General features: G+C 33.0%; 18 protein-coding genes across 18 annotated transcripts, besides 5 other annotated features; 2 read left to right on the top strand and 16 right to left on the bottom strand.

Annotated features, from left to right (window-relative positions):
* Window positions 1-666, bottom strand: TVAGG3_0867270 (KilA, N-terminal/APSES-type HTH, DNA-binding family; the record flags this gene model as incomplete). The annotated part of the gene is made up of 1 exon (XM_001290043.1): window positions 1-666. The coding sequence occupies one exon, from the start codon at window positions 664-666 to the stop codon at window positions 1-3; it is 666 nt and encodes a 221-aa protein (XP_001290044.1).
* Window positions 1-12,412: part of a mobile genetic element that runs on past the window's edge.
* TVAGG3_0867280 (organellar and viral DNA polymerase type B) lies at window positions 932-1,482 on the bottom strand (the record flags this gene model as incomplete). The annotated part of the gene is made up of 1 exon (XM_051249904.1): window positions 932-1,482. A coding segment is annotated over one exon (551 nt), but the record flags the coding sequence as incomplete, so codon positions are not given.
* Window positions 2,228-2,915, bottom strand: TVAGG3_0867290 (organellar and viral DNA polymerase type B; the record flags this gene model as incomplete). Its single annotated transcript, XM_051249905.1, has 1 exon — window positions 2,228-2,915. A coding segment is annotated over one exon (688 nt), but the record flags the coding sequence as incomplete, so codon positions are not given.
* Window positions 4,388-5,025, bottom strand: TVAGG3_0867300 (uncharacterized protein; the record flags this gene model as incomplete). The annotated part of the gene is made up of 1 exon (XM_051249906.1): window positions 4,388-5,025. A coding segment is annotated over one exon (638 nt), but the record flags the coding sequence as incomplete, so codon positions are not given.
* TVAGG3_0867310 (His-Me finger endonucleases family) lies at window positions 5,051-5,479 on the bottom strand (the record flags this gene model as incomplete). The annotated part of the gene is made up of 1 exon (XM_051249907.1): window positions 5,051-5,479. The coding sequence occupies one exon, from the start codon at window positions 5,477-5,479 to the stop codon at window positions 5,051-5,053; it is 429 nt and encodes a 142-aa protein (XP_051085382.1).
* TVAGG3_0867320 (uncharacterized protein) lies at window positions 5,992-6,594 on the bottom strand (the record flags this gene model as incomplete). The annotated part of the gene is made up of 1 exon (XM_051249908.1): window positions 5,992-6,594. A coding segment is annotated over one exon (603 nt), but the record flags the coding sequence as incomplete, so codon positions are not given.
* TVAGG3_0867330 (uncharacterized protein) lies at window positions 8,221-8,925 on the bottom strand (the record flags this gene model as incomplete). Its single annotated transcript, XM_051249909.1, has 1 exon — window positions 8,221-8,925. The coding sequence occupies one exon, from the start codon at window positions 8,923-8,925 to the stop codon at window positions 8,221-8,223; it is 705 nt and encodes a 234-aa protein (XP_051085384.1).
* Window positions 11,117-11,302, bottom strand: TVAGG3_0867340 (phage tail repeat-like family; the record flags this gene model as incomplete). The annotated part of the gene is made up of 1 exon (XM_051249910.1): window positions 11,117-11,302. The coding sequence occupies one exon, from the start codon at window positions 11,300-11,302 to the stop codon at window positions 11,117-11,119; it is 186 nt and encodes a 61-aa protein (XP_051085385.1).
* Window positions 12,413-13,715: 1,303 nt separating the features above from the next.
* On the bottom strand, window positions 13,716-13,958 carry TVAGG3_0867350 (serine threonine-protein phosphatase family; the record flags this gene model as incomplete). The annotated part of the gene is made up of 1 exon (XM_051249911.1): window positions 13,716-13,958. One exon carries the CDS (start codon window positions 13,956-13,958, stop codon window positions 13,716-13,718), a length of 243 nt encoding a protein of 80 aa, XP_051085386.1.
* An 18-nt stretch (window positions 13,959-13,976) lies between these two features.
* Window positions 13,977-14,159, bottom strand: TVAGG3_0867360 (uncharacterized protein; the record flags this gene model as incomplete). The annotated part of the gene is made up of 1 exon (XM_051249912.1): window positions 13,977-14,159. The coding sequence occupies one exon, from the start codon at window positions 14,157-14,159 to the stop codon at window positions 13,977-13,979; it is 183 nt and encodes a 60-aa protein (XP_051085387.1).
* Window positions 14,160-16,545: 2,386 nt separating this feature from the next.
* Window positions 16,546-16,572: a mobile genetic element.
* Window positions 16,573-17,066: 494 nt separating this feature from the next.
* TVAGG3_0867380 (myotrophin family) lies at window positions 17,067-17,657 on the bottom strand (the record flags this gene model as incomplete). Its single annotated transcript, XM_001301272.1, has 1 exon — window positions 17,067-17,657. One exon carries the CDS (start codon window positions 17,655-17,657, stop codon window positions 17,067-17,069), a length of 591 nt encoding a protein of 196 aa, XP_001301273.1.
* A 22-nt stretch (window positions 17,658-17,679) lies between these two features.
* Window positions 17,680-17,709: a mobile genetic element.
* A 263-nt stretch (window positions 17,710-17,972) lies between these two features.
* TVAGG3_0867400 (protein of unknown function (DUF3447)) lies at window positions 17,973-18,869 on the bottom strand (the record flags this gene model as incomplete). The annotated part of the gene is made up of 1 exon (XM_001301271.1): window positions 17,973-18,869. The coding sequence occupies one exon, from the start codon at window positions 18,867-18,869 to the stop codon at window positions 17,973-17,975; it is 897 nt and encodes a 298-aa protein (XP_001301272.1).
* Window positions 18,870-19,480: 611 nt separating this feature from the next.
* Window positions 19,481-19,593: a mobile genetic element.
* A 9-nt stretch (window positions 19,594-19,602) lies between these two features.
* Window positions 19,603-24,915: part of a mobile genetic element that runs on past the window's edge.
* On the bottom strand, window positions 20,310-20,837 carry TVAGG3_0867430 (protein of unknown function, DUF4107 family; the record flags this gene model as incomplete). Its single annotated transcript, XM_051249913.1, has 1 exon — window positions 20,310-20,837. One exon carries the CDS (start codon window positions 20,835-20,837, stop codon window positions 20,310-20,312), a length of 528 nt encoding a protein of 175 aa, XP_051085388.1.
* On the bottom strand, window positions 21,063-21,383 carry TVAGG3_0867440 (uncharacterized protein; the record flags this gene model as incomplete). Its single annotated transcript, XM_051249914.1, has 1 exon — window positions 21,063-21,383. One exon carries the CDS (start codon window positions 21,381-21,383, stop codon window positions 21,063-21,065), a length of 321 nt encoding a protein of 106 aa, XP_051085389.1.
* On the top strand, window positions 21,993-22,401 carry TVAGG3_0867450 (uncharacterized protein; the record flags this gene model as incomplete). The annotated part of the gene is made up of 1 exon (XM_051249915.1): window positions 21,993-22,401. A coding segment is annotated over one exon (409 nt), but the record flags the coding sequence as incomplete, so codon positions are not given.
* Window positions 22,844-23,245, bottom strand: TVAGG3_0867460 (uncharacterized protein; the record flags this gene model as incomplete). Its single annotated transcript, XM_001309100.2, has 1 exon — window positions 22,844-23,245. One exon carries the CDS (start codon window positions 23,243-23,245, stop codon window positions 22,844-22,846), a length of 402 nt encoding a protein of 133 aa, XP_001309101.1.
* TVAGG3_0867470 (uncharacterized protein) lies at window positions 23,271-23,885 on the top strand (the record flags this gene model as incomplete). Its single annotated transcript, XM_051249916.1, has 1 exon — window positions 23,271-23,885. The coding sequence occupies one exon, from the start codon at window positions 23,271-23,273 to the stop codon at window positions 23,883-23,885; it is 615 nt and encodes a 204-aa protein (XP_051085391.1).
* TVAGG3_0867480 (uncharacterized protein) lies at window positions 24,149-24,913 on the bottom strand (the record flags this gene model as incomplete). The annotated part of the gene is made up of 1 exon (XM_051249917.1): window positions 24,149-24,913. The coding sequence occupies one exon, from the start codon at window positions 24,911-24,913 to the stop codon at window positions 24,149-24,151; it is 765 nt and encodes a 254-aa protein (XP_051085392.1).

The following is a 24,915-nucleotide window of genomic DNA, read 5'->3' on the forward strand; positions in this document are numbered from 1 at the left end:
CTACCCTACTTGTTTGAAGTTGTCAAAATACTCTGTTATTTTTTCCTTTAACAATGGCAAATCTTCTTTGAAGGTAAGAATTGTACAACCTTTAATATCATAGTGTGTTTGAGGTAACGTATCTTGAACTATTTGTTTCACATCTTCATTTGGTGTCATTGAAATCGGTAAGTTTTCGCGATAGAACCAATTTCTGTCAGATTTGTAAATCTTAGCAAGGTCGTAAAAGCTTTTGTTGTTTCTTCTGACTAAATGCAACATAACCATATCTCTGTCTTCTTCTTTCTCCATCTCTTCAGTATAAATCATATACTTATAGTTCTTTTCCTTTCCTTTTGGTACCGAACGTGGTATTCTTTTCTGAAGGCTTTTGTCTTCTTTCATCATATCTTCTCTCTGCTTTGTACAAAGTTCGTCAAGTAGCATAAGTATGTAGATTGCATAACGAGGTGAAGCCCACATTGCTATTGAACTAACTAGGAACTTATGAACATATATACCTTTTAGATGTGATGGTAAGTTTTGTCTGTCTTGGTACATCTTTTTAAGTTCTACATGTTCAAACTCACTGAGGAGTTCATGAGTGCTATTTAATTCAAACCAGTCTTGTGGTTTCTTAGTATCTGGAGCAAAACATGCTGTCAAAATACTTTGCATTTGGTACATATCGTCTTTGACCGAACGAATGAGACGTAACTGTTTGTTAAACTGAACCCACTCATATTCTTCATTTATAGCTTCATGAACGATAACTGTTGTTGTGTTCTCTGTTGTTGACATATCTGTCTTTACATACAAAATAAAAAAATAAATAAAAATAAAACTAACTTTATTTTTTCTGACTTTCACAAAAGACCAAAAATAAACGCTTTACATGTATTTTTCAGTAACTTCGTCAAATAATTTTATAGCTTTATCTATCTCATCTACTTCAAACGTTTCCTTACCTTTCGTGGGAGCACCATACATTTTCTCAAACTTTTCAAGTAGTTCTGTTTCTGCAGCTCTCATATCATTAACAAACACAACCTTGACTCTATTGACTGTACTGTCATATCTTTGAGTTATATTATATGTTCTTCCTATCTTATATCTTTTTGTATTGAAGTCCTTCGGTTTCTGAACGATGTAAAGTAAGCCTTCACTGCAACGTTCTGAGTCGAACGAACCATATGTTATGAAGTTATATCCAACAACTGGGTCTAACCATAACAAAACTATTGGTATAAGACTTTTGTCTATAAGATATGCTCTTGTTCCATGAAATGCTACTGATATCATAAGCTCAGGATTTCTTGTCAAAATTTTCTGAGTAGAAGCAATTCTAACCCAGTCCTTCGGTCTCTTTCCAGATGGAGAGAAAATGTCTGACAAAGAATATTTGTTGTATTTCTTTGAGTATCTTACGTTTAAATCACCTATTCTAACCAATTTGGTGTCATTGTCTATCTTTCTAACTGTTTCAAACTCATTGTTTGACATATCTGTCTTTACATACAAAATAAAAAAATAAATAAAAATAAAAATAACTTTATTTTTTCTATCTTAAGGAAATTCATGATTTTTGTTGCTGAATTCAGTAAAAATATATTTTAGGGTAGAAGGTGACATCTCACCCGTTTTCTCACCTGTTTTCTAACCTCTTGAATTTTCATGATTTCATCGTAAATGTTTTGTCAAGACTTCTTCGTATATGCTTTGTCAAGACTTCTTCGTAAATGTTTTGTCAAGACTTCATCGTAATGAGCGTAAATCAGACAAAAATATATTTTAGGTGAAGAGGTGACATCTCACCTGTTTTCTCACCTGTTTTCTCACCCAAGTTATTTTTTAAATTTTGTGAAAACTCAACGGTTTGACACATGCCCTAAAAATTATTTTACTCAGAATTTTGTTGCTGAATTCAGCAAAAAATAATGTTTAGGTGAAGAGGTGAGATGTCACCTGTTTTCTCACCTCTTTTCTCACCTGTTATTTTATAAGCGTTTTACATGAATTGTACGATGTATATTTGAAATCCTAAACAGTTTTGTAGCTTCTATTTCTTCTGTCAGTACATCGAATGTTTTAACGATACCGAAAGTTTCTTTATACTTCTTCTTGACGTCAGATAATAGGAAATCGTCAGCAGTTGGATAGTTTTTGTTCAGAAATGCTAACATATCCATTTTATTTTCTGCTGGCTTTTCTGCTTCTTTCTTTAAGTCTGCATAGTCGTTTCGCATACGTTCTATCTCTTTGACGGAGTAGTTATATTTCCTCATTGCTGCTTTACATTTAGAACATTGCGGATTCATTTTTGCGTTATATTCTGAAACCTTACCTGCTAAAACAACCAAGGCGTCAATTGCTCTCTTCATCTCAAACATAGCGGGTCTTATCTGTTCATTCCATACCTTACCCCTACTATCTTTATCTCTTATTTCCCATACACATTTTGCAACTAATGAAACAAAGTTGTCGTAGGTCTTAAATTCTTCAGATTTGTAAAGGTCAGAGATGTTCTTATATAACATGTCGCAATCTTTGTCCATAACCTTATGGTTGCAATGAAAACCAAGGAATTCATAATTTACCTTTCGTATGAACTTCTTTATTTCTACTGAGTCAGTTGGTTTCACTTCAATTTCGTCAAATTCGGGAATAGTGAGTTTTTGCTGCTGAATTTCAGGCAATTTAGGCAAATGGTCAATAATGTCCTGCATTTCATAAAGATACTGTTCATTTGTTTCATCTTTCGCACTACAGTCTAAATTACTTGTTAACAATTCCTGCTTTATCTTCTGGATTTTTGTTTCGAAAGTATATGAAGAAGGAATGAAGTTTTTCATCTCTACCAACATAGATGTTGGATTCATGACTAACGAGTTTGGTGCTGTAGTTGTTTGAACTGTTGTTGTGCCGATTGTTGAAATCATGTCTTTTATACAAAATAAAAAAATAAATAAAATAAAAAAAATAAAACTAACATTATTTTTGGTCTTTTGTGAAAATTCATGAGGTGAGAAAAGAGGTGAGAAAACAGGTGAGATGTCACCTCTTCACCTAAACATTATTTTTGGGTCATTTACGCTCATTACGATGAAGTTTCGACAAAACATTTACGATGAAGTTTCGACAAAACATTTACGATGAAGTTTCGACAAAACATAAACGAAGAAGTTTCGACAAAACATTTACGATGAAGAAGTTTCGACAAAACATTTACGAAGAAGTCTTGACAAAACATTTACGATGAAATTCATGAAAATTCATGAGGTGAGAAAAGAGGTGAGAAAACGGGTGAGATGTCACCTCTTCACCTAAACATTATTTTTACTGAATTTAGCAACAAAATGAACGAGGTCAGGATGTATGTTGCTGAATTCATTCATAACACCCTTTGTAAGCTCATAAAATGTTTGTTTTGAGGTCGAGCCACTTTTGGCTCCACCGTATTCTTTCAACCTGAAGCATTTAATATATGTAAAAATATATTGTTTTAAAATGGTATGCCATATAGCTTCTTGAATTTGTTAAGAAGTATTCGAACGTATTTTCCATCTGTATCTCTAGTGTTTACATAAGCATAGCCCGCCTTAGTAAAATATACTTGTAATTTCCTATAGTTTACGCCGGTATAAAGTAGAAAGAGTCTTGTTCTTCGCTATAGTAGTAAAACTCCAACGTATGCTTGCCATAGTCTGTAATTTCAATTGTTTCATCTTCTAGTTCGTCGACAAATTCGAATACAATATCTCTTAATTTACCTTTGTTCTTATTGTTTTCAGAATAAGTGACCCAACGTAAGTTTTCAAGTCTATTGTCGTTTCTTATATGGTTTATATGGTCTACAAAAGGTAAATTGTTAGGATTCAGTATAAAATGAGTTGCAATGACAACATGTTTAAGATAGTGTTTTCCACCCATCTTCATATCAGCATATCCGTCATTTCGCTCCCATTCGCTTAAAACTCTTTTTGTCTTTTGTTTTCTGACTTCAAATGACTCACAACAGTGAATTTCATATTTCTCATCTAACAAACAAGTTTCCCAACGGTCTTCTCCAACAAACTCAGCGTACATTTCAAATAAAATAAAAAAAATATATTGTTTTAAAAATAAATTGTTTTCATGAGTTTTCTACGATGTTAGAAAAAATGTTATTTTCTAATATCTTCACATTCAATACTTTTTCAGCACTTTTCCGTAGTTATATATGAAAGACAATTCGAGATAAAAGTCATAGTACAATGGAATAATATGTTGCACACCATTTGTTGTGAACCAAACTTGAAAGTCAGAGAAACTGTTACTAGATGGTTCGTAGAATTTAGAAGCAAAGTCATAAAAGTCCTTACCAATACATAGAAAACTATTGTTGCTTGAACTGAAACTTGCATGACACATAACATTTTGAGGGTCAAACACGTTTCTATAAACTGTCAAATCTGCTGGTGGAAGTATAAATTGAAATGGACCATCTGGTGGTAATGGTTCGTTCTGGTTTAGTAACCGAAGAAATTGTGCCCAAGAACGTTTGTCTACTTCCCAAAATAAAAACTCTGTATCTCTTGGAGGGTTAATTTCAATCTTTTGAAATGAAACGGTGGAGTTCATCTTGTCATATTCTAGTTTCAGATAGTATGTTCCATTTAGTAAAGAGTCGTATTTTTCTTGAAATTCCCAATAATATTTGTTCATTTGAGTTTGAAAGTCATTTAGAGTTTTCTCAAGACTTTCGTCTGAACGAACTGTAAAGATTCTCATTTCGTCAAATTTGTCTATTAGACCATCAGAACCTTTATACTGCCCATGAAAATATACTACGAACATAAATGCGTTAGTTCTATTTGAAAACAAAACTCTTCTAAATCCTATTGCCTTTGCATCTGAAGGACTTTGAAGCCAACGAATTGGATAGTCAAACCTGTATGTTCGGGATGAAATTTCTTCATCTGATATTGTCCTACCAGCATTTGTAAAGATATAGTCTAACGGTTTTGTATCTGCTACTTTTGTTCTTTGTTTTTCAACCTGAAGCATTTAATATATGTAAAAATATATTGTTTTAAAATGGTATGCCATATAGCTTCTTGAATTTGTTAAGAAGTATTCGAACGTATTTTCCATCTGTATCTCTAGTGTTTACATAAGCATAGCCCGCCTTAGTAAAATATACTTGTAATTTCCTATAGTTTACGCCGGTATAAAAGTAGAAAGAGTCTTGTTCTTCGCTATAGTAGTAAAACTCCAACGTATGCTTGCCATAGTCTGTAATTTCAATTGTTTCATCTTCTAGTTCGTCGACAAATTCGAATACAATATCTCTTAATTTACCTTTGTTCTTATTGTTTTCAGAATAAGTGACCCAACGTAAGTTTTCAAGTCTATTGTCGTTTCTTATATGGTTTATATGGTCTACAAAAGGTAAATTGTTAGGATTCAGTATAAAATGAGTTGCAATGACAACATGTTTAAGATAGTGTTTTCCACCCATCTTCATATCAGCATATCCGTCATTTCGCTCCCATTCGCTTAAAACTCTTTTTGTCTTTTTGTTTCTGACTTCAAATGACTCACAACAGTGAATTTCATATTTCTCATCTAACAAACAAGTTTCCCAACGGTCTTCTCCAACAAACTCAGCGTACATTTCAAATAAAATAAAAAAAATATATTGTTTTAAAAATAAATTGTTTTCATGAGTTTTCTACGATGTTAGAAAAAATGTTATTTTCTAATATCTTCACATTCAATACTTTTCAGCACTTTTCCGTAGTTATATATGAAAGACAATTCGAGATAAAAGTCATAGTACAATGGAATAATATGTTGCACACCATTTGTTGTGAACCAAACTTGAAAGTCAGAGAAACTGTTACTAGATGGTTCGTAGAATTTAGAAGCAAAGTCATAAAAGTCCTTACCAATACATAGAAAACTATTGTTGCTTGAACTGAAACTTGCATGACACATAACATTTTGAGGGTCAAACACGTTTCTATAAACTGTCAAATTTGCTGGTGGAAGTATAAATTTAAATGGACCATCTGGTGGTAATGGTTCGTTCTGGTTTAGTAACCGAAGAAATTGTGCCCAAGAACGTTTGTCTACTTCCCAAAATAAAAACTCTGTATCTCTTGGAGGGTTAATTTCAATCTTTTGAAATGAAACGGTGGAGTTCATCTTGTCATATTCTAGTTTCAGATAGTATGTTCCATTTAGTAAAGAGTCGTATTTTTCTTGAAATTCCCAATAATATTTGTTCATTTGAGTTTGAAAGTCATTTAGAGTTTTCTCAAGACTTTCGTCTGAACGAACTGTAAAGATTCTCATTTCGTCAAATTTGTCTATTAGACCATCAGAACCTTTATACTGCCCATGAAAATATACTACGAACATAAATGCGTTAGTTCTATTTGAAAACAAAACTCTTCTAAATCCTATTGCCTTTGCATCTGAAGGACTTTGAAGCCAACGAATTGGATAGTCAAACCTGTATGTTCGGGATGAAATTTCTTCATCTGATATTGTCCTACCAGCATTTGTAAAGATATAGTCTAACGGTTTTGTATCTGCTACTTTTGTTCTTTGTTTTTCAACCTGAAGCATTTAATATATGTAAAAATATATTGTTTTAAAATGGTATGCCATATAGCTTCTTGAATTTGTTAAGAAGTATTCGAACGTATTTTCCATCTGTATCTCTAGTGTTTACATAAGCATAGCCCGCCTTAGTAAAATATACTTGTAATTTCCTATAGTTTACGCCGGTATAAAAGTAGAAAGAGTCTTGTTCTTCGCTATAGTAGTAAAACTCCAACGTATGCTTGCCATAGTCTGTAATTTCAATTGTTTCATCTTCTAGTTCGTCGACAAATTCGAATACAATATCTCTTAATTTACCTTTGTTCTTATTGTTTTCAGAATAAGTGACCCAACGTAAGTTTTCAAGTCTATTGTCGTTTCTTATATGGTTTATATGGTCTACAAAAGGTAAATTGTTAGGATTCAGTATAAAATGAGTTGCAATGACAACATGTTTAAGATAGTGTTTTCCACCCATCTTCATATCAGCATATCCGTCATTTCGCTCCCATTCGCTTAAAAACTCTTTTTGTTTTTGTTTCTGACTTCAAATGACTCACAACAGTGAATTTCATATTTCTCATCTAACAAACAAGTTTCCCAACGGTCTTCTCCAACAAACTCAGCGTACATTTCAAATAAAATAAAAAAAATATATTGTTTTAAAAATAAATTGTTTTCATGAGTTTTCTACGATGTTAGAAAAAATGTTATTTTCTAATATCTTCACATTCAATACTTTTTCAGCACTTTTCCGTAGTTATATATGAAAGACAATTCGAGATAAAAGTCATAGTACAATGGAATAATATGTTGCACACCATTTGTTGTGAACCAAACTTGAAAGTCAGAGAAACTGTTACTAGATGGTTCGTAGAATTTAGAAGCAAAGTCATAAAAGTCCTTACCAATACATAGAAAACTATTGTTGCTTGAACTGAAACTTGCATGACACATAACATTTTGAGGGTCAAACACGTTTCTATAAACTGTCAAATTTGCTGGTGGAAGTATAAATTTAAATGGACCATCTGGTGGTAATGGTTCGTTCTGGTTTAGTAACCGAAGAAATTGTGCCCAAGAACGTTTGTCTACTTCCCAAAATAAAAAACTCTGTATCTCTTGGAGGGTTAATTTCAATCTTTTGAAATGAAACGGTGGAGTTCATCTTGTCATATTCTAGTTTCAGATAGTATGTTCCATTTAGTAAAGAGTCGTATTTTTCTTGAAATTCCCAATAATATTTGTTCATTTGAGTTTGAAAGTCATTTAGAGTTTTCTCAAGACTTTCGTCTGAACGAACTGTAAAGATTCTCATTTCGTCAAATTTGTCTATTAGACCATCAGAACCTTTATACTGCCCATGAAAATATACTACGAACATAAATGCGTTAGTTCTATTTGAAAACAAAACTCTTCTAAATCCTATTGCCTTTGCATCTGAAGGACTTTGAAGCCAACGAATTGGATAGTCAAACCTGTATGTTCGGGATGAAATTTCTTCATCTGATATTGTCCTACCAGCATTTGTAAAGATATAGTCTAACGGTTTTGTATCTGCTACTTTTGTTCTTTGTTTTTCAACCTGAAGCATTTAATATATGTAAAAATATATTGTTTTAAAATGGTATGCCATTTCATATTTCTCATCTAACAAACATGTTGTCTGACTGCTTGAGGGTTAGGTTGGTACCATTCGAGCTTGACACTTGCAATTCCTTCAATTGCATTCAAAATGTCTGAGTCGGAGTCAACCATTTGTTCTCTCTTTGTAGTCTTGAAAGCGTCAAGAAGTTGTGCGGCTGTTGTGACATTGCCATGTGCATAGTAAATGTGACCGTCCAAATCTGTTATGGTTAGTCTGAGATTGTATCCTTTCTTATTTCCGTCTTGTATGGCAGCAAGTACACCCATGAAGCCTTCTTTGTTCTTTCCTTCGTCAAAGTTTACTGTAAAGGTTCGACCAGATGTAATTTGACTTCTAACTTCACGGTACTTCTCATATGCATATCTTGTTCTTTCCATGGGAGCATGACCATCCTCTGCACTACCTTTTTTCCTTCTCAAAGGATGCAATTGTTCGTCATGTTTCCAGTAGAATCTGGCAAAGCCGTCGTGTCCTTCAACTTGCGGTTCAGAAACATCGAAAGGCATGTCCATAAGACGTTCTTCTTCTAACCTCTCTAGTCTGTTTGGATAATTTGCGCGTGCTGTTTCCAATTCCATTTCGTAGCGAAGACCAGACAATTTGTCATAGACTTTTATGGGTCTTCCCTTCCTATATTTAAAATTCTTCGAAACTTTCCAACCATATCTTTCTAACTCTGCTTTTATTCTAGCAGATTTTCTATCCATTCTATATGGGGGCATTTTTATAAAAATAAAAAAAATGTTTTTTTCTTTACTTTACATAACCTCCTGCTACCAGAAGTCTTTGACGCCAACCCATACCAGCTAATGAAGGTTGACTTGGTTTAGTTTCCAAACTAAACTTTGGTTTTGGTTTATCTTCAGTTTTTGGTTTTTCTTCTTCTATCGGTTTTTCGTCACTTTTCGGTTCATCTGACTTTACCTCACTTGCAGGTTTAGTTGTGTCGTCAACATCTTCATAAATATCATATGCCATTTGTTTTTGTTTTCCTTTCAACTTTTTGTGTTTGTTGTAAAGTTTAGAATATTTCGACTCTAAGTCAATGAGATGTTCTATAATGAACTGTTGGTCAGTGAAGTAAACTTTTCCATCTGTTGTCTCGAAAGCTCCTTCAGACTTCAATATTTTATTTGTGAGAGTCTGTTTCTTTTTTGAGATACTAGCCGTTCCATTTCTATGAAAAGTGACTTTATAGTTAGGGTTTGTATTTCCAGACCTGGCACTTTCTTTATTGAATTTTCTCTTCATCTGTAAGTTCTTTGACAGGTTTTGACAATGGTTCTGAACTTTTTGTTTGTGGTGTCTCAAATCTACCGTTTCAACTTCTTCGGTCATTTCATCTCAGTAAAAAATTTTAGTTTGGTGTTTTCAACTGGTTGTTTAGGTTTTTTAAGTCGCGTCTAAAACTTCCTGAGGTATAGGAAGAACTTGACAAACACGTGTGAACTGCTGGAAGTCGACAAATCCATCTTGAACCCATTTGTCTCAATGCTGTATTGTTCATTTCATCTCAGTAAAAAACTTTACATTCCCCAAGTTTGAGGTGGTTGCGGTTGGTTATTGTTTACCCACTGTTGTGCATGGTTATATCCTCTGTTAAAGAATCTTTCACTTGGTCCATATAGTGTCCTGCTTGTTATAGTAGTCATTTGCTTTGTTTATAATAGTTTCCTGCTTGTCTTCCTACATTGTCCATCCATCCTGAACTTTTCCTCTTGTTTCAGGATTTGGAATAAGATTTGCTGCATCTCGTGCTACATCCCAACCTTTCTGTACAGTTGTATAATAGTTGTGCTTTCTCTTAAGTATACCTAATGTACTCAAAATCTTCCTTCCAACTCCAAATACACCTCTGGCCTATTGTTCCACTGCGGGCAAAAATCTGGATGCAAACTCCTGCTAATGCGCCAAATAAACCCATTTCTTATAGGGTAAAAAATGACGAATCCGAACAAGGACCCCTATGTTTCTAAGGCAACAAAGAAAGCACTCATGATAAAAATCTTTAGTTCAACACCAAATGCTTGGTTTATGGATATCTTGGAAAACATTCCGAGGTATAGAGAAGATGGACCACCATACTGGCTAATATTTGTTGGTCCAAAACACAAGATACTGTGAAGCCATACCATTACAGTCCAAAAATATTTTAGATGTGAAAACTGCTTTGACAATATTCGTTGACAAATACCATCCAACAAAACTGACATCTGACTGTGAAAGTTCTTTCAAATCAGATGATATTAAAAACTATCTGCGTTCAAAAAATGTAAACCAATATTTCATTGTCGACCAAAACCATTCTGCTCTTGGTGTCATTGACAGTTGTATAAAAATCTTAAGAGACTTAAACCAACCACAAGGTGGTGAGGTAGATGAAATGTCATATGACGACAAATATAGACACTTCCCCCAGGCAAAGATGAGACAAGTTTTAAATATTTACAATAACCGTAAACAAAAAGGTTTGGGAAACCACTCCCCCGAAGAAATGAAAAACAACCCTGACTTAGAGAAAGACTATATATTTAATAATTTAGTCAAAAGAGACAAACAAGAAAGAATGCCGGGCTTCAAACTTAAGAAAGGTGACAAAGTAAAAATAGAAATACCTAAACGCGACCCATATGAAAATACTATTGACTATGACAACAATGGGAACCCGACAGGTACTCACATTCGTGTTCGTAAAAATAGAAGAAAGTATACAAGAGAATATTATGAAGTTTTAGGCAAACATGGCAAAATGTACACACTGCAAGCAGAAGATAAAACTACTATTGTCAGACCTCGTTTCAAACTTGTCAAAGTTCAAGGTGGTATACTTTCAAAGACAGTTCCTAACAAATATAAGACAACTCCTGACCAATATGCTAAAGAAGTTGAAAATGACGACTAAGCAATTCTATACCATGCGTAAACTGTCATGTAAGGTGGCATGTAGTCTTTACTTTGTCCCGTTGTTTGCGTATATCCTGAAACGAAATGTGTATGGTTTCCTTCTCCCTGAGTGTCATCCCAGTAACAATTTATAGCAAACTTAACGTCGTCTTTAACATCATATCCTTGACCTTTTGTCATTCCTGACCAATCCCAATATCTATGCTTATGCCAACCTGCTTGAGATGTACTTAAATCTATGTAGTGACTATGTGCAGGTAAATTTTCACCTGAAATCGTTTTACTTCCACCTGTTTCCTTTGAAGAGTTTGCACAATACAAAAACCTGTCGACTATTTGTTCCCATGCACCAACACCAAACATTACTTGAGGACCTCTTGCTTCCATAGATGTATAAATAGAACCTACTGGGTTCATTAAATCAAACATATGAGATATTATAGGATTGTCTCTTTTGAACTTAAAATATAGTGTAACTATTTCTGGTTTCTTCTGGTTTGTGTCAGAATATTTTTTATAATATAATCTTATGTTTTCAGGGTATGTACAATCTTGACTATAATATTTATTTCTGTCATCTTCATAATAGTATACTATTCTCGTTTTTTCTATTGCATTATATCTTTTATATCTATAATATTCTAAATATAATGTTTGCTTTTTTGGGTCTACACGTGCGTCAACACCATAGTCATAATAATATGGTGCTGGAGCTGGGTCAGGCAATGTCATATCTGCCATTTCATAAACTCTTAAATATTTCTTTTGTTCGTCTCCATATAAGTTTAAGTAGCAGTTGTTGTCTAATGGAACTTTAACTTGTGTACCATCATTCTTTATATAGCCTACATACATTTCATTGTTATTTTTCGGAATGAGTTTATACCGTATACCATTTTTTAAGGAGTGTACAAACTCCCATCTAAAATATTTGTTTTCTTCATTGACAGAAAAGTCACCAACAATAGTTTCAATATTTTTCGTTGTTCCTATCAAACTTTGGTATATTTCATTGACATATGTTTTATCTGCTTTCTTTTCAAGGCTAACGTTTAAGTCTGTTATTTCAGAAGATGTATGTGTATGTCCAACGTCACTTTTCCTGTTTAAGGTTTCTTGTAAGTTTGTAATATTTGCAATGGTATGTGTATGTCCAACGTCACTTTTACTGTTTAAGGTTTCTTGTAAGTTTGTAATATTTGCAATGGTATGTGTATGTCCAACGGCACTTTTACTGTTTAAGGTTTCTTGTAAGTCTGTTATTTCAGATATAGAATGTGTATGAGTCTTTTTAGAATATTCGTTTTCAGCTCTTGTCACTTCACTTGACATTTTATTGTCAACATATGTTTTGTCTGCTAGTTCAGGATGAGTATGTTCTTTCGTTGCATATGTTGCATCTGCTCTGTCATGTTCTTCTTGAACTTTTTCAATGACATATTCTTTGTCAGCTTTGTTGTCAATATCTGCTTTCAAAAGAAGTTCAGATATAGGTTTCTCGTTTAAAGTTCCTTTTGTTGGATTTATACAGACAGTATGGTTCTTATTGTCTTGAACAGAAACTCATCTGTCATTGGGTTTAATGTCAGTTTTAAGTTTCCTTCTTTCAATGACTCAGATATCTTAGAATAGTTTGAAAAGTTTGTTGTGTTCTTATTTAGAGCTTGCAAAATGAGTTGTCGGTTGTGTTGTATTTCTCTCATGGAAGCAATATCTTTCGACATTTTTATTCTAGATAAAATATGCTTCCAATAGAAAAAGAAAATTCAAGAGTTGCTACAACTAAACCATTAGATGAACTTTTTACTAATGTCGGTCAAAAGTTTGAGACAGAGACCGTAAAGCATGAAGGCTATCGTTTTGACTACCCATTAAGATGGCTAAGAGACCCATCTGTCACAAAAGCTATTGGCTTTCGTAGAATGAAGTTTGTGTCTGTAGAAGATAAAAGTTTTCCATTTATTGTAAGGTTTCATATAGATTATATCTGAAGGGAAACGAAAAATGTGGGAAGAAATTGAGCTAATACAAGTTGACCTTTCATCTTCTCTACAGACTGCGTTAAAAAATATAGAAGATAAAATAAATTCATGTTATGCAAAATATGCTGATGAATATGCAAATACCGAGAGCACACTTTATGTGAGAATTGTATATGACAAACAAAATTCACAAGTGTCATTTCAAATCTACGAAGACAATCCAAAGAAAGACGAACAAATATATACAGAATTCACTGCAATGTCATGGTATTATTTGCAAAGAATGTTAAATCAGAAAGTCAAACTTCCTTTAGCAAATATTTACAGTCGATATGCAAGAGATGAACCATATTTATTTAAAGATGTTTTCGACCCAGCTGCTATTATTGTTCATGCTTCATTTTCTGGCGCTCAAAACTCTTTCTTATGCTTGGCAAATGACTTTTACGAAAAACCTACAAAGTTATACGAACCACCAAGTGGAAGTATTTCAGACTTTCAAGTATGGTTTACTACAGATGGAAGAAAAAGAATAATTCCATTATACCATGCGTTTTACTTAGAACTTAGTTTCATATACAACTACTATCGAACGGTAAAAATATAATTTTTTAATACGGTTGAGGTGTTGGATTTGGTTGCCAACTAGACTGTGGTGCAGGTTCAGGCTGTTGTATAACAGGAGCTTGTTCTTCTGGTTCAGGGTCTTTAGGTATAATACCAACAAACTGACCTACCCTTTTACCAATATTTTTGACTCCGTTCCAAATTCCTCTTCCTACGGTTTTTATTCCATTCCATATACCTCTTCCAACATTTCGAAAGAAGTTTCCTATTCTTCCAAAGAAACCCATTTTACTATATGTAAAAATCTAATGTCCGCCTAGTCTCTTACGTTTCCTTCTGAGTTCCATAGCATTCTTTAACTGGAGCTCATACATTCTGTTTCTCCTCTGGTAGAAAACATATTCTGGGTCAACTCCTGTGTTCGCGTCATCTGCATAAAGTTGTTTATATCCCACTTCAGGGTTTGTATAAAACTCTTTCCATCTCATATTTGCATACCATGGTGGCAAACCTAACGCAGCGTCATTTGACATGGCAGTTTGCATTTGTACATCTGTTGGCACTTGACCATAGTTTGCCATTGCAGTTTGTATTCTAACTTCATTTGGAATATTCTCTGGGTTTGGTTGTCCAGGTTGCTGTGCATTCGCTAAGTTCTGTGCGTCCATTTAATATTAGATAAAAATATCTCTTACGAGTACATATACTGAACATTTGCAGGCATTGGTTCATCTTCATATTCTCTGTACTTTTCTGCCACGTCAAATAAATAAATGACACAATGGAAAAAACCTAAAACAAGTAGTCCTATTTCAAACCACATTTACTTACTAATAAAATTTCTTTATTGTGACACTTTCTCCAGTTTATAGGACCTCTCTCATATTCTATCTTGTCATATCTAAACTCATAGTCATGTATGTCCTCTAACCATCTCATAACGGTTTCCAAACCACTTTTATCGGATGTAAAGTAAAAGCATGGATGGTTATGTAAAACGTCTAAAGTTTCTAAAGAGTCTCTCAAAGTCCAGTCTACTTGGTATTGAAAATCCCATGTGTTATAGAACGGCGGGTCCACTATAAAGAAAACATTTTCCTTGTCTTTATATTTTTCATACAAATCTGTCCAATGACATCTCACAAACTCTATACCCTCAATATATTTTTCTATGTCCTCTTTGAAAACATTTGTATAGTTAAGATATAAAACTTTTGACATAAGTGTTTCAATGTCATGAACTCTTATAGAACCACTATATAATAGTCTAGCAGATATACTATCCCAGTCTATATATTCTGCTTTTTTCAAAACCTCTCTCACAATATTTTTCTTATCTAATGGTATACGTTCCATCTTACCTATAGGTATCTTTTCTTTTAACTCTTTCAATATATTGTTTGTGTCTGGAATATGTTTGAGACGGTCCATATAGTTGTCGAAGTCATTGCATATAATCTTTGAGTCAGGAAATACGGTATGACATAAATGGGACATATAGAAACTTCCACCGAACAAATCTACAAATGTTAGACCATTCGGTAGTTTCTTAAGTTCTCTCAATATAATATCTTTACATTTACTCTTATTTCCAAAGAACGGTAACGGTGGTTTTGTAAAATTCATTTATATATAATAATAAAAATGTTTTTACCCGAAAAGTGACAGAAAACTGACAAAACATGAAAACATATATAATTTGTGAAAAGCGACACATTATATAATGTTTTCGACCCAGAAGACTAACAATTTTCCGAATAAAAACTTCATTTATACTAAACATCTTCGGGAAGCCCTCCGAATAAAAACTTCATTTATACTAAACATCTTCAGGGCTAGAGGGCACGAAGTGCCTGGAAGCCCCACTACCTTTTTTTTTTTTTTTTTTTTTCATATTTAGGGTATAGATAGAATTGATCATCAAGAGCTCAACTTGGGAGTTAGGAATGAAATTGTACAAATTTCAAAGATGAGACAAGCAAAGAAAATTGAATACTTTTTCACTTTTTATCATTTCAGAAATGAATATTCATTACATTTCGGAAAGGATGGAGGGAGTAGTTCATGGGAAGACTTAGAAAATGATGATAAAACTGAGCATCTTAAAAATAAAAATCTCATTGTGAATAATTTTTTATGATATAGATTAGACAATACAAACGAAATAAGTATAAAATTATCTCATTAAGCTAAAGTATATAATGAGACACCTCAACTACCAATATATGATGAGATATCTTGATTTTTTTTTGTCCGCAAAAAAAGTAGTCTCACGATTAAACTGACTGTAAAAATTCAATGAAATCAGGTGCATTGTATAATACACTACCTTTTCCGCAAAGTTTTTTTTTTAATGAATGATGCAGCTGTATATACCTCAGAAAAATGTGTAACATTTCATTACTTAATTTTGAAATTCAAAAATGAAATTTATATGAATAATTTTATTTAACATTATATTTTGTTTGAACTATATTTCCTTTTATCTACATACAGTTTGAAATTCAAAAATAAAACACAAAAATCATACACATTATCTATTTAAATGAATGATGCAGCTGTATATACCTCAGAAAAATGTGTAACATTTCATTACTTAATTTTGAAATTCAAAAATGAAATTTATATGAATAATTTTATTTAACATTATATTTTGTTTGAACTATATTTCCTTTATCTACATAAGTACTTTATTATTTATTAATGCGAAATGGTTCTATAATACAGATTTCAGATTTATTTCAAATTATTATGTTTTACAGCAGAGCCTCAAAATGATATATGTGCATTATCTCATGTAGAATTTTATATTTCATTTTATTATTCTAGTTCAAACATAACAGAGGAGTCAGAAAACAGACTTTTGTTTGGAATTGTAAACTTCAGAATTTCACCCCTTAACATACCCCTTCATTGCATTTCTTGAATCTTCAATAACATTTGCCGATGGTAAGCTGTATGGCTTGGAGTCATTAAACTTTTTAAAATCTTTTGATGAGACTATTAAATTTTATATCGAAAAGGAATTCTCAATATAACAAAAAATGTGGCTTGAGGAAGTAAATTGAGAGCCAAAGAGAAGTAAGTTCTAAAGGTTCTCATATCAAGAAACAATAATTTCATGAATTAAAATTAGATTTACAAAATGTGATTTTTCTAACATTTTAGACAAAATATGTTGCAATTGAATATTAAATTTCGATGGTTTGTCGTGTCTTCGTCAGTTTTGTCAAGCCTTGGACACCTTTTTCGCGTGACTATAAAATAAAATATATATAACTATTGGAATTTTGATTCAAGATGATAGCTTAGGAGAAAAAATTATTTTTGGTAATGAAGTAGGACTTTACAAGCCAAATGTAAGATGATAAAGAAGTTTGACTGTTTCTATTCGATTATATTCTGCACATACTGAAGAGGTATTTTTCCAAGTTTATTTTTTCATTAATATTTGCACCATGTGAAATAAGAAGTTCAACTATTTCTTTATAACCAGATATTGTTGCAATATAAAGAGCAGTTTGTCCACATTCATCTGTTTCATTGACATTTGCACCATGTGAAATTAGAAGTTCGATTGTTTCTTTATGATTTTTTGTTGCTGCTTGATGAAGAACGGTTTGTCCAAGTATATTTTTTTCATTGACATTTGCACCATGTGAAATAAGAAACTCGGCTGTTTCTTTTAATCTATAATTTGCTGCTTCGTGAAGAGCGGTTTGTCCATGTTCATCTTTTTCATTAATATTTGCACCATGCGAAATGAGAAGTTTAGCTATTTCTTTACATGGTGCAAAATGAAGCGCAGTTTGTCCGCGTTCATCTTTTTCTTTGACATTTACACCATGTGATATAAGAAGTTTAGCTATTTCTATACGATTACGTATCGTTGCATAATGTAGAGCAGATCGTCCATAATCTATTTTTGCATTGATATCTGCACCATCTGAAAGAAAATATTCACAAAGAGATGGGATATCATACATTGTTGAATAATATAAGCATTTAGAGTAGGTGACAAAAGTGCATACTCTTAAACAACCGTCGGATTTCCGGGTGAAATCGTGACACACTTTCGTCTTTCGTAGGCAGTGGTGGTTGTTACAAAAGGTAACTTCGAATGTAGCGTGAAATCTGCAAAAAAAATTCTGAAATTTGAATGGAGAACACAAAAATTGAATAGTTTACGTCAATAAAAAAGAGAAAAATGAAGCCAACGTGTCTCGAACCTAGGACTTAGAGCAGCAATCCCACTGTTTATCCCATTACACTACATGCATCTCTCAGCTCACTGAATGAGATCAACTATATGATAACTTTTTCCCCTTATATTCTTGTGGAAAAGTGACAAATAGCAACTTTGACCCTCTCTCTAAGCATTTATTAACATCATTAGTTCGATCAAAATAAACTAAAAATGATTCAAGATTTTTGTAGTCTCCACAATATCCCAAATTGATCTCCATATCGTACTCATTCATCAAGAATGTAACAAAATCAATGTTATGTGAAATAATTGCATACTCCATACATTTATCATTTGGTTTTTGATATTTCAAACATTCACTCATGATCTCTGGATTTCCTCCTAAAAATGATAATTTTAGACATTCTTGAGTTATTTCAGAGTTAAATTTTGTCCTTAAAAATTTGAAACAGTCAACTGCTCCATGATAACAACATAATTCAAGTAATGAAAGTCCATTGAAAGGGTATGTATATAAATTTCCCTCAAACTTTTGATTTTTATCAAATTCTTCTCTTTCAGTGAATGAGATGAATTCTTCTTTGTTGTTATACATAATTGCTCTGTAAATTGTATTTTCAGTATGAATAAAGGGATTTTTAATATCAAATTCTTCGAAATCATCAGAATTGTATATTTTAATTCCATACTCCTTATAAAACAAAGTTCTTAATTCACAAGGAACAAAGTTTTCCTCTTTCACATGATAGTCATCGAAGATGAGTTTTACAAGATATAAATATGACTTTGTATAGCGAATATTGTACATAATGATATCTGAAATATCTCTTATAATATTTTGGGGAAGGCTTTTCTTTGATTTAATCAGCTCTGTTTTGAGAATTTTGTAAATTGAGTTTAAATCTTTTTCATTTTCCGTTTTTAGCTGATACAATGCATTATATGAATCAATGTAGTATTTATAGATCGGGTGAATGACTTGATCAGACATGATAAAATGGAAAAGTTATATTTGCATATTAACATATAAAGAAAGAGATGAAATTCATAGCAACGGCAATAAAAAAAAGAGCAATTGATAGCAATGGAAGTATAATTGAATAAATTTATTTGTAAAAGTTCATATATGAATGCTAATAACAATGTTTATTGAGAGAAACATAATAAATATGGACGGTAATGTTGCATGCTAAGTTCGGTCAACGATAGGAATTGAGGGGAAATTAATCGTCGAGGAAGTACGATTATGTAAAGTAAAAAAATGTTGTGGGATTTTTAATATTGTATATAATTTTATAATAAAATTTTTGTGAGACATTTTAAGAAGCACATATAATTTTTTGAATTTAAAAATTAAAGTAGTGTTGAATGAATTTATTGATTAATTTAATACGGATATTTCTCAAAATTAATCAAAAATAGGTTTTCAGAGAACTTTTGAGATATCTTTTCAAAATGTCTTTTTGAAAATATATAAGTATTATATCAAATTGAAAAAGGTATTTATCAAAATTCTAAATTCTTAATAAAAAATAACTTTTCAGAGGATTGTGATTTTGAAAGCATGAGTAATAAGTAAAAAATATCTACGATTTTAAGGAGGGAATTGTTCCTTATGAGGTATACATTATAACTATATACCTCATAAGGAACAATTCCCTCTTGATAGCTGGGAAACTTTCTCTGTATAACTTATCATTTGGAGAAAGTTTCCCAGCTATCTAAGTTAGTATACATATCTTCAGTACGGTGGCACTGCGCTCCATCTTACCGAAGATATGTCAATCTGACACTTTACAAAACCACTAACGTATATTTTACATCGCATATGCAATATTTCTAATAACCTTAAACTATTTCTGCCACGTAAAGTATTTATCACATAAACCACCTCATCTCACCTCTCTGTACGTTATATATTGTGCGCAGGTCATTGCCCATGGCAACTCCCCGCGACACAATGCACGTGCATGAAAAAATAAACGTTCTCACTAACGTTCTCACTAACGTACACACTAACGTTCACACTAACGTTCTCATTTACAAAAGTATTGCAACTCTTTCCATTGCTGTGCTTCACACAATAGTTCATATTCTTCAGTATCACTACTGTCGCTCCAATCGTCTGAGTCAAAGTCGCTGTCATAATTAATGTTTATAAGTTTTGACAAATGTAATGAAACACGCTTACCGTTTGTATCTACTGCTTGTATATATCTTCCATTATGTTTGCTATCATAAATGCTTAAACTAACTTTACCCTTTCTCCCTCGTATCTGATAGAATGTATTCTCACGAGGAACGAAGAACAAATTCTTGAACTCATGACCGTTGTAGTTTGTTATCTCAATAGTGTTCGTCATTACATCCAAATAAAAATTTTCAGTAAAAATAAAACTAACGTTAAAAATTTCTCATAACATAAACGTTCTCATTGCTTTATAACTCTCTTCCTTGGTTTCTTTTTAGTTGCTTTCTTCACGTCTGTCTCCAACTTGACTGTCTTTCTTCTTCGTCCGGAATGATACCAGTTACTTCCATCAGTCAATGGGTCAAATGGTCTTTCGTAAGGGTTTCCATACATTCCATAGGGACCATACGGAAGAACTACTGGTGGAGAAGAAACATTTTCTTTAGTTCCATCGACTCTATTTAAATGCATTGTTTCACCTTTCATCTGGTCATTAAAGTCTTTTGCGTGTTTTGCAAACTCATCGTCCTTTCCTAAAGCATTTTCTGACTCAGTCGCAACCAAATTGGATGCTTTATTTATGAGCCCTATTTTATTTAATCTTAACTTCTTTGCAACCCAGCCTCCAATCTTCCCTTTATTTGCATCTAATGTCTTCGAAACCCTTCCTCCACTCATTTTATTTACTGCGTCATAAGCTCCAAGTGCTTTTGCTCCAAATGCTAATGCTTTTGTTCCCATTGCGCCTAAAGCTGCCCAAGCTACCATTTACACCATATTAAAATCATCTCTCTTCAATATTATCTCATAAAAGTTCTCGTTACTGGAGAAAGTCAATGAAACATAAACATTCTCACGGGCTTCGCCCTCACCGCTTTGCGGTCTATCTAACTTATTTCTTATATCATCTATACGCTTCAAAATGTCTGAACAATTGCTAACATCTTCTACAACAGTTATTTCATCATGAATGACCTTCAAGAACAAGCTCATTTAATATGCTATTAAAATCATTTCAATAATGAGTCCATCCTTTCCATCTTTAGGTAGCACAACATCTTTCATTGAAGAAGGTTCGACAAGTCTTATGTTAAACTTACTGACAAAGTTTGTTATACTATAATGCTTCGGCGGCGAATACATGTAGTTTGAAAGACATAATATAGATTCTTCAGCAAATTCACTTATACTGGATTTTATAACAATGTTCTCACGAGACCAAATACCACCAATTGACAATCTTGTAAGCAATCCTGCTGAACCTTCTACTGTAAACGTCGATGGTAACATTCCACGAAGGTCATCTATTGACATCGTTGAGTCACTGTATTTAAATATTTTCTTAAGGCAATCGTCATTATCTAACCATGCAATAACTTTGAAGTTTTCATTCGAATATACATCTGCTTCATTAAATGTAAAACCTGACTTCTTTGCAGAGATGACTTTAAAATCTATTGAGTTTGTTTCAAAATTATATGCTATGGTAACTTCTGAAGGTAATGGATGTCCTTCCGCAGTCAGTTGTTCTCTCACTACCGTTTGAAGCTTTGTATTAAAAACTTTCATGTCATCTCCTGTATCTAAGTTCACATACACAGCAACAGGGAAACTATCTTGCTTCTTTGTTTCATCATTATATCTCAAAACATTAAAGTTCTTCAATAATATTGTTCTTCCTGCTGGAATACTTCGAACCTGTCTGATTTCAATAGCTTTCTCACCTCCTACATACTCTACCCAGTGTCTTGGGTATTCATAAGTATACTGACTTTCTTGAATTTTGGTTGTTTCATCATAACATGTTCATAGTATATCTTTATACTCTTGTCAGTTAGACTCGGTGCTATGTTCTGAATATTTCTGACTTGCATTTTTAATGGAGATAAAATGAAGCATTTAATACATGACGTAGATGAAGACATGAATGAAACTACAGACAAACTTAACTCTTCTCTTATTCTTCCTTTCAGTAAGGACTATGAGTTCTGTTCAAATGGTGTTTATTTCTATTGTGGAAAGATGGGTTCAGGTAAGACATTTAACCTCATTCGTCATATACTCATAACAGAGCGTTTAGGAAATGACTCATATTATGACCAAATCATTATATCAGCAACTTCAGACTCTATGGACTCAACAGCGAAAACATTTATGTCAAAAGTTCAAGCCTCTGTCGTTAAAGTTCCAGACAGTGAACTCATTGAATTTCTTCAACGTTACATTCGACGTAAGAGGAAATATTATGCCATCGTAGAGTTCATACAGTCAGGAATGCAAAAGACTTCTGAGGAGATGGAAAGAATTATTGACAAACACCACTTACGTCAGTACTCAGGAGTTTACGATATGAAACGACTTACAAACTACATTCTATCAAAACTTTCAAAATACCCCTTCAAAAAATATCCTTCAAATACTTTGTTAGTTTGCGACGACTTCGCCGGAAAAGGTTTAGTGTCAAAACCAGACTCACCATTAGCTAACATCATTACTAAAGTCAGACATTACCACTTAACTGTAGCAATACTTATGCAAACATGGAGGTTTTTAGCTTTAAACATAAAACGTCTCATAACTGACTTCGTTATCTTTCAAGGTTTCTCACGCTATGATATTGAACTCATTTGGAAACAGTCAGGTATAACATTACCTTTTGAAGAAATTTGGGAAGCATATAAGTCTCTCATCTCTCCTCGTTCATACCTTGAGATTCATATCATGACTAATACCATTAAAGTCAAAAATATTCCATGGGAACGACCAACATTGTTTTAAAGTTTAACCTTCAATTGACTGATGGTAAACAAATTCCATGCATCTCTGTCGCCATTTCTGTTAATATTTTTGCTGTCATTCATATCATCCACTTCTCCATCCGTTAACTTTTGAGGATATGCGTTAGAATAGCTGTTCTTAAATGAAGGCTTTTCACCTTTGAGAGCATAAACTCTATAACTTTCTGCATACTTTATGTTTGAACCTCCCGAGCCATCATTGACATAAATTTTTATAGGCTTCCACCCTTTGTTCATGTTCCTGCTTCTTCCCTTAGCTCTTTTGTTCAGTAGTTCTACATCTTTATACACAGCACCTGTCTCAGTGAATTCAACAATATTTTCATTCGTTAGCTTTACATTCAAACCCTTGTCGAGTATATTGTTCATTTCATACATATAAAAGGTTTTTATTCTATATGAAATGAGAAGCAAATCCATCTTAGCTGGTGCCGTTAATGTTCCAATTGAACCAACATCAAATGTTGACTCACGAACGACAAACAATATTGTCATAAAGAACTATAGTTCAGAGTGTTTGAAAGAACCAGAACCAGAGCTGAAATCCGTGAATTTAAACACAGCTTCAAACGCTAACGCCACATCAGATGTTAAGTTAGAGTATCCACCACTGGACCAAATTCTTTCAAGAGAAGCCAACGACAATCCTTACACAAATGTTCAAACAAATCCTTCAGATAACGTAGACCATTACCTTCTTCAGTTATACCAAACAATTTTACTCAAAGACGATAAGAAGCTTTTGACAAATCTTATAAGCAAGAACCAAATAATTCTAACAAAGGAGGACCTTGAAAATGTTATCTCACGAATAACAGGGAAACAATGTGTCATTGACTATCTCGACCCTGAAATCGAATGCTGTGGTCAAACTCCACTATTCATGAAAATAGGTAACATCCGCATCATTGAAACACCAGGAACTACAGGAGTTGAGTTTAAGTATAAATATTCGAATGAATATACAAAACTTTCAACAGAATATAAACTTTGCTTGAAATATGTTTTAGTAAATTAAAGCAGTCAGGAGGGCTCTTTGAGCCCATCTTGGCGCTTTGCGCCGTCAGTCAAAAAAATTTCAAGTTAGCAATTTGTAATATCTATCCAAAACTTCTTCAACAGTATCGAACTCATCTTCATAATGCAAACCTAATCTTATTGACTTGGTGCAGTTTTCACTAACACAATATTTTTCTGTTCTCTTGACTGACATAACTAATTCATTTGTTTCATCAAACAGCAACAACCAAAGTTCATGCCCTAATACATAACATTCATACTTTATATTTTTAGCTCTGAGTTCTCTTGTAAGCTGTTGCATTTAATATTTTCTAAAAAGTCAACTTCAACAGTCATTCGCACCGGTGCCTTCAGTTCTACAGGCTCTCCTTGAAAGTCAACAAGTCTGAATTGCATGTCTTTCAAATTATGAGGACTAATGCGAACCCATTTACCTAAATGAGTTGCTATGACAGGAACGTTTGGAATGAACATTGAATTGACTGCATAACAGAAGGATTTATATTCTACTGAACCTTTACTATTAACTCCTGAAATGCCTGTGACATTAGCTATTTTAGACTCAATGTATAAACAATTACCATAACATACGTATGGAACAGATTTCATCTCAATCGTTTTGTCAACACTTTTCAAAGGAAATGTCATATGGTATGCACCCAAAAGAAGTTGTACTCTATGACTCATTCGTGTTATCTTAAACTCCTTCGCATAACTGAACTTCAATGTTCCCTCAGAAGAGAGTTCGACATCTATGTTGTCAATAGTTTCTTCATTTATGAGAGTATCTATGACTCCAGCAATTTTATCTATTCTATACCCAGCTCTGTTAGGAAATGTTATAACACTTCTTTTGTCATCTATTTCAATCTCTATGAAATCTGTTTCATCTGTTATGACAAAAGTTGCAATAGTATTGAAGTCAACAACTCTGAAAGCAAGCGCTTCATTCTGAAGACCTAAGTTTGTTTGTAGCTTTACTGTCCCGTATTCGTTTGGGTCTGTACTTTGCAAATAGAACAACATTT

This window comes from Trichomonas vaginalis, chromosome VI (assembly GCF_026262505.1).
Source record: "Trichomonas vaginalis G3 chromosome VI, whole genome shotgun sequence".
NCBI lineage: Eukaryota > Parabasalia > Trichomonadida > Trichomonadidae > Trichomonas > Trichomonas vaginalis.